The 7,846-nt window shown below is 35.9% G+C and overlaps 1 protein-coding gene across 2 annotated transcripts; it reads right to left on the reverse strand.

Moving 5' to 3' along the window:
* On the reverse strand, nucleotides 1–7,614 carry LOC125253420. Of its 2 annotated transcripts, XM_048167366.1 has the most exons (18): nucleotides 6,980–7,614; nucleotides 6,586–6,670; nucleotides 6,262–6,427; nucleotides 5,858–6,059; nucleotides 5,480–5,555; nucleotides 4,943–5,223; nucleotides 4,769–4,846; nucleotides 4,570–4,638; nucleotides 4,431–4,475; nucleotides 3,626–3,699; nucleotides 3,442–3,504; nucleotides 3,152–3,357; nucleotides 2,937–3,033; nucleotides 1,809–1,971; nucleotides 1,622–1,725; nucleotides 1,221–1,365; nucleotides 988–1,114; nucleotides 1–701 (listed from the first exon to the last, which is right to left on the reverse strand). In XM_048167366.1, exons 1-18 carry the CDS (start codon nucleotides 6,995–6,997, stop codon nucleotides 343–345), a joined length of 2,358 nt encoding a protein of 785 aa, XP_048023323.1. In that variant the 5' UTR covers nucleotides 6,998–7,614; the 3' UTR covers nucleotides 1–342. The 2 variants fall into 2 exon arrangements, with proteins under 2 accessions (XP_048023323.1, XP_048023324.1); XM_048167367.1 differs by lacking the exon at nucleotides 6,262–6,427 and having other exon boundaries at nucleotides 6,980–7,613.
* Between the last annotated feature and the right edge of the window lie 232 nt (nucleotides 7,615–7,846).

The following is a 7,846-nucleotide window of genomic DNA, read 5'->3' on the forward strand; positions in this document are numbered from 1 at the left end:
TGCTCTGAAGCTTACTGTGTGTTGATGTACAGTTTTTTCACATCTGAATAGAGTTTGGAACAATTTGGCAGCAATCTTGGCTGCTTTTGTTGTATTACAAGTCAATGATGAATTAAAAAAAATAAAAAACTAGTCAAATATCCAAAAGCTACTGCACCCCTATTCTTTTAACATATTGATACCGCCATAACAGTTACAGAGGGTAAACAGTAAACACTATACTAGGATTCAAGTTCATGAACGACCAAATTCAAGCTACTGCACCCCTATTCTTTTAACATATTATTAACGACATAACAGAGGGTACACAGTATAGTGATTAAACTATAGTAAGAATCAAGTTCATGAACGACCAAATTCTCTGCTATTGCTCACAGCCTGTCTCATAATGCCGAGGAACTCTGTGTTTGTCCCTAGGTGCTGTGTAGGCAAGGTCACAGTACAGGAACATGCATTTACTAGAGGGAAGCATAAACTATGCTGACCATATCGAAGCTGGCAGTCATGATCAAATTCAACATGTATTTTAAATTTTTCTCTTTGTGCAGAAGTAATGGGGACATGCCCCTGGCCAGTAATCCACTGCATGAAACTGCTGACGGTGATCTTGTCTTGTTCTGCATCTCCTTTTGTGCAGTTTGTTTTATCCTCCTGTTCGCTGTCATCTCCAACCCTGCTCTCCTTACTGCTGCTCCCTTCTTCTGCAAAAAACACACATCTCTGTCTGCAACCTTACTTGTATTAACAATATCTGAACTTGGACTGACAATATCTGACATTTTTAAAATGCTCCTAATATACTATTTTAAAATTGTTTTGGAGGTTTCCTACAACAAGTTTATATTCAAAAGTGTGAAGCGATTCAAATCTTCAGTCTTGCTAAATCACACCTTTCTGCAATCCCTCTCTGCTCTGATTGGTCAAATGGCCCAGTCGATGGTTGAACTGATGCAATTTAAGAATTAAGAGTAAGAGTTATGATGTTACCTTCATCTTCAAGGCTTTGAATGAAGTCCTGCAAGTAGTTCACAATTCTTGATTCTCTCTGCCGCTTCACTGAACCCACCTCACTTAAAATGGGTGACAGGGCCATCATGAGAAAATCTGCATCAGGCTGCAAATCAGAATAAAAGAAACCTTTTATTATACACAGCTCAAAAGCCATCATGACAAAAAACAAACAAACAAACAAAAAAAAAAACGCAAGCAACAACACTTACTTTTGTAAAGTGACCAGGAACAAATAACGGCTGAAATAAAGGCTGATTCTGTTTCACCATTTCATGGAGGCCATAGAGTTCCAATCCTCTGCACATTTGCTGCAGCATTGGGAGGATTCGCACAGACGAATGCAGAACAACAGCACTACATAAAATAATAAATCCAGGGAAGAACAAATTATATTAAAAAGGTTAAATTAACATATGTTAATAAAGTTTAATAGAAGTGCTTGTTTGAAATAAAAGACTAAGTATAGAACATTAATCTCTGCCAGATTGAAAAAGCATTTGTAAATTATTTTACAGGCATCGTAGGTGTTTAAATACTATAAAACAGATCAACTAGAAAAAAAAATTACACTGACTATATATTTTTTTTAGGTCTGGAAATTGCTTAACACCTGACAATCTCTTCCTTTCGATCACATGTTAGGGGTCCTGTGTACCCACATGCTACAATTCTTTCAGAAAGGTCAAGCAAGGCTGTAGTGTCTGCGGTCTCAATCTAAAGAAATAAAAATGATGAGTAACACAGACATACAGTACACATATGTATACATAAATTTTAATTGAGTTGAATTAGAAAACCTTGTCAATTAGATCTAGCAGGTCTGCATCTGTTATGTCAGCCTTTGTCAGCTCATCTTTTTTAATCTCGCCGGAAGAAATGAAATTGTATATCCACTCCATGAAAAAGTTGGGTGGAGGTCCATCCTGAGTAATGCTCACTGCCATTATTTCACCAACTATCCTAAAGTAAAACAGGGCAGTTCAATTGACAAAGAAAGGCCTTAACTGACAAACTGTTATAGGATTTGAATTAGGGCTCGGTATTGACACAAATATTTATATATTATATTATATTATATTATATTATATTATATTATATTATATTTATGTGGTACATAACAGCTTAGTTGCTATTACATTACTATTATACTGAAGGTTCAAATAAACTGATTTATATACAAACACTTAAATTCTAAACAAGGAGCATTTCATAATATTAAAGTTACAATACTATTTTTACATAACCATGTTTTTTTAAATGTAAACATTTAAACATACATTAAATATTGATTAAACATTACAATGAATGAAATATGGTGCATATATTTAGCACAATGCTCCTCTCCAGAGTTAATTTTCTAGCTGATTACCAAGTTCATGGTCACTGAATATGGATTTTATGAGAGAAACATGACAAGCTGTTTGTGACATCTTTGAAGTATGGCTGAAGCACTGATTGGGCGATTACATGTGACAGGATTAATGTCAGTAAATTGTCCTGTATCTGTTTACATATCTTTTGGCATTCATTCATGTTTATTTCATGCTGTAGCCCATAACTGGTATTAAAATAGAGGAAGACATGATCTTTCAAGTGCGCTGCATGCTGCCGCTTCACTTGACCTGAGGCACATTGCGTGATCGGTCACTGCATTAAATAGCGAGTGCCACAGCGATATTTATTGTTTAAATTTCAAAATAAGATGGACAGAATTCAAAATCTGAGACTTTGTTTCTTATCAAAAGTAACAAAGCACAAAGCCTATTGCAGTTTAATGTATATAATGTTGTTCATTTATCAGCTGTAAAGAGACTTATTTTCTCGATTCTTGGGATATACAAGTCAGTTTGTAAAAATGAGATTGGTTCGATTAAAATTGAGACATCAACATTTTTTTTACCCAGCTGTAATGCTAATAAACCTACCTGAGATTGTCATTCTGAAAGTCCGTAATTGAATACTTAAGATTTTTCCCAGTGCTCCCTCCCTCAAAGAATTTTTCCTCAATTCCGGCCATCATTTCTTTGAAAAATGCAAATTGCCAGTATTAATAAACAAATGCACTGAAGATGATGACTACATTTTATAAAACTGCATAATTTATGCAATGGTGCTGCTGCATCTGAGAACAAAAACATACCGGTCAGGAATTCTTTCATTAGAGCACCACTATCTATCCCAGGCTCTCCAATGAATGTGACTCTGAGGGGATTCTTCGGAGAGGACTTCTTCTGCCGTTTCCACTGTGTTAGGCCTCGGGAAAACATGTCTTCCCTTGTGACACAGAGGCTGAAAATGGTTGAAGGGTCTATTGCCTTTTTAAGTGTGTTGATTGCGTCTGTAAGACTTGAGAGAAAGAAAACAGAGATGCATGCTTTTTTAGATTTTGGCCTATGTAAAAAAGGCACTATTCATTAAACTTAATTGCACCTCTTTTGCTTGTCTTGCTTTTGTCCCGTTATGTCCAAATCTTGGTTTGGTCTATCGTCAGCTCTGAAAGAAATTCAATTTAGATAAATAAAAATTACTACCACACACAAACAACTAATGGTAAGGACTGTAGGCTAAACCAATAATTTCATGAAAACACAAAGCATAAAATAAAAATAATAACCTTTCCCCACAGGTACTTGCATGTACTTCAATAAAGTCTTCTGAATACATGGCAGAACACACAGGACAAGATACCTTACAAACAAATGCAGGAAAACACTTAAAACACAGAAAAACCTAAAACAAAATTAACTAAGGTGATTACAATTACAGACGTCACATTTACATAATTACGTAAAAAAGGTGCATATATATATATATACACACACATATGGTAACACTTTAAAATAAGGATCAGTAGTTAACATTAGTTACTTGTATTAGTTAATATGAACTAAGCATTAACAATTGAAGTTAATTTTAGTTAATGTTAATTTCAGCATTTGTATTAAATGTATTAACAAATGTATTGCTCACGTCAGTTAATACATTAAATAATGTGAACAAATGACACCTTATTGTAACGTGTTACCATAAATATATATATATATATATATATATATATATATATATATATATATATATATATATATATATATATAGAAACAACCAAACAAATGTATAGTTGACATTTGAAGCTTTTCAACTTATTTTCATATAAGAATATGGCATGCTGTTGCTTTAAACAATGGTAAAAAGCTATTCAAAACATCATTCAATGTAAATTTTAAAAATCAAATAATCTCAATTACAATTTCAAAGGAATAACTGACAATTATGATTTGGCATAATTGTATAATATATAAATTTAATAAATAATTAATCTGAAAATGAATCTGTATGAATAAATAAAATGCAATATTTTTTAAAAAATGATAACATTTCCTTCTATAAAAATATACTAAGTAGTCCTGCATTGGTTTTACCTTGGCATCCATAACCACTGAAGGTGAATCCAACTCATTCCCTAACTGTGGATAAAAACAAATATAAAACATGATCAAATTTGAGAAATCGCTTCATAGTTTCCATACATAACTATCCATTATTTAAAACACAACTTACATGGCCACTACACCGATTCAATTCTGTCGAAGTAGATGCCACTTCTTCATTTGTAGGGTCTCCAGGATCCTTTTACATAAAAAACAGTTGTCAGTTGTCAGTTGTGGTTGTATTAGTATGGGTAACACAAAATAATTGTCTTCTACCAAGTAAATTATTAGTAGACCTGGGATATGCATGATGACATTGAACGACTTACGTTGGAATTATCTTCATCCACTATTGTAGAAATGGAAGGCACTTCTGTATCAGATGACAGCAAGAAATCTATAGGCTCCTGTGACAAATTAAAGGCCGATTGTAAATTGACAATTGTAAATTTGACTCATTATGAAAACAATGAAACTATCAAAAAAAATTAAATAGACTTTACTGATTCACTATCGCTGCTGTTAATCCATATGTCTGTCTCACACTTCTGGACGTGCACAGCCAACAGTTGAACAGGCATGTCTGTGTGACACTTGACACATCGAGCTTTTGGCATTTTTTCAAATTCTTTGGATGAGTAAGGTAAAGGGGAGATGTCCAGTGTGTTCTGAATTGGCATTATGTATAAACAGCCCTTTCCTCCAACCGTTTTAATAAGGTAGGACCCTGTGTATCCTTCAGCTTCCGGAGCAACCACATTCAGCTTTCGCTGACCAGATCCACCTGTAACACACCAAAAAAAGTAAAAAAGATCAGAAGACATAATCAGTTATTTGTTTAAAAAGACAAATCTTTGACAAATGAATGACAAAAAATGTTTTAGAAATGTAATAATATTCTATTCCATTCTAACATTGAATAGCCAAGGCAGACAAACTAAGATAGGTTCAAAAGTAGAAAATTAAAAATGGTTTTAAAGCAGAGATGCTACTCAAAGCAACAATCCAGTGTACTGATGTATACCACATACAACACTTACCAACAGCTTTATACAGCATCCAGGCTCCCTCCAATGATTCCATTTTTGAATATGTCTCCAACAATAGTTTAGATATCTGGTGGTATTAAATACACCAAACTTTATTAAGACAAGACTTGCTTGATTAGAAAATCACACTATCAGATAATATATAGTGAGCCTAATTAAGCTGAATAAATAAATTATTTAAGGCCTGGTTTCACAGACAGGGCTTAACTAAAGCCCTGAATAGGCCTTACTTAAATTAGGATACTTAAGCAGGTTTTATAAAAATGCCCTAGAAAGCTACATTATTGCTGTGCATCTTGAGACAAAACAATGACACCAACATATTTAATTTAAATAGTCACTTTATATGTAAAACTTGAAGTGCAAGACCTCAGAGTGATCAGCATCCTCTGGGATAGCAACAGTCCTCCGTCCTAGTCCAGCCTGTAGAAGAATCAACTCTTCAGAGGCTTTTGGGGTCCGTTTAACACTTTTATTTAGCAGGAAAAACTGAATTGGCATTGACCTGGCAGGCCTTTTTTTAGGAGTTGGGATAAAGCTTTTTCGTGCCTTGAAAAGACCAGGGAATGCTCTGAGAGGAAAAAAGAATCTGATGTGTTAATCATGTATAAAATCTATTACAAAAAGTTGTAATTTTTCAGTGTTTAGGACATTATGATGAAATGTAGGCTGATATGTGTTATTCTACTTGAGAATTGCTACTATATCCATGTTGTGCTTCCTACCAGTACTTTGTTTGCACTATAAAATTGGCTTATCTGAGAGATCCAAACCTGGCCATACTCTGGTCCACTGAATTTCCTGATGCAACACCACTAAGGGTGCGCTGTGGTCTCACTGCAGACTCCACCCTGTTGCCAGGGGTTGCCTGACCCTGTAGCTGTGTTGCATGTTGCCTCCTGCCTGCTGTGACCTGTTCTCTCTGAACCTGCCCTTCATCTGTTGAAATTATTCAAAACTGTATAAAAACCCTAAGCCTTTGTGACTATACTACTCAAAGCAATATTATTATGACCAATGATAATTATTACATTTCAATGTAAACCAGGTATGCAGTGTTTAATTCAATATAATGCTGCACAACACAATTAACTTACCCATTCCTGACGGTGGGCATGACTCACGTGTTAGAGCACTGCGTAAAAGGGACACAACATGCCTGGCAGCGTTCTGCAACTCGGCCTAATGTATATGAAAGCATTATTAGGCCTGACTGATATACAGGCCTACTGTCTACTAAAAATAATGGCAACAGGACGTTTCATCATAGTTTATTAGCTTTAAGATAAAGAGAATATATGCACTGAATTTGAAAATATTTCAGATATATTTATTTTTACGTATAGAAAGCTATGGTTGTGGGGTTAGCTTCAAGCTAGTTACACGGCTACAAAGAATGCTTAATAGAAAATCTTGTTGTATAAAATAACCATACAAAACATAACATTGTTAAAATGAAATAATAAAATTAGCAATCACTGACGTACTTACCTCTCTTTGGTTGTCCATCTTGATAACTCTGCTTCAGCTCTTGATTGCTACTCACAGGCGTCCAATCACAACAGACTTCCGGAAAAACTGAGTTGACCAATGAGATTTCAGGTTTCAATGAAATAAGTAAAGTCCCGCCCCACGACTGACAAAAATCAAAAGTGTTCGCGCGAGCGAAATAGAAGATTGAGCGAGAGTGTGGGGAATGATGACGCGCGTGCTGTGAGTCTTGTCCGAGCACGCGAGGGCTTGATCTGCGCGCAGAAGAGATGTCATGTGCGCGCGCGGGTTTAAAATGAGCTCGCGGGCTCCCGTTTCCTCGCTTGCAGATCTGTTATCCTCTCGCGGAAGTGATTTACTGCGCGCGCAAGCATCAATTGTGCGCTCGGTCATTAATGGCATTAAAATGTCGCCATAATTGAGCGCGAGTGTGGGGAATGATGACGCGCGTGCTGCGAATCTTGTCCGAGCACGCGAGGGCTTGATCTGCGCGCAAAGGAGATGTCATGCGCGCGCGCGGGTTTAAAATGAGCTCGCGGGCTCCCGTTTGCTCGCGTGTAGATCTGTTATCCTCTCGCGGAAGTGATTTACTGCGCGCGCAAACATCAGTTGTGCGCTCGATCATTAATGGCATTAAAATGCCGCCATACTTCCCATTGTTAAAAATCAGCGTTTAGGTCAGTGTGTTTACATTTTAAAGCTTTTTGATTTATTCTATACAACGTGTAACACCATATTTGTAGAGCAGAGATAATGACGTTTCAGGCGATACTGGGAAATGCTCATAAGTGACGAGAGGAGTTGAGAAGTTAGGGGCGTCCAGCGAATTTAGTAAAACCATGTCAAATTTAATAGCCATTTAAATAC

Source organism: Megalobrama amblycephala, linkage group LG18, assembly GCF_018812025.1.
Source record: "Megalobrama amblycephala isolate DHTTF-2021 linkage group LG18, ASM1881202v1, whole genome shotgun sequence".
Classification (NCBI taxonomy): domain Eukaryota; kingdom Metazoa; phylum Chordata; class Actinopteri; order Cypriniformes; family Xenocyprididae; genus Megalobrama; species Megalobrama amblycephala.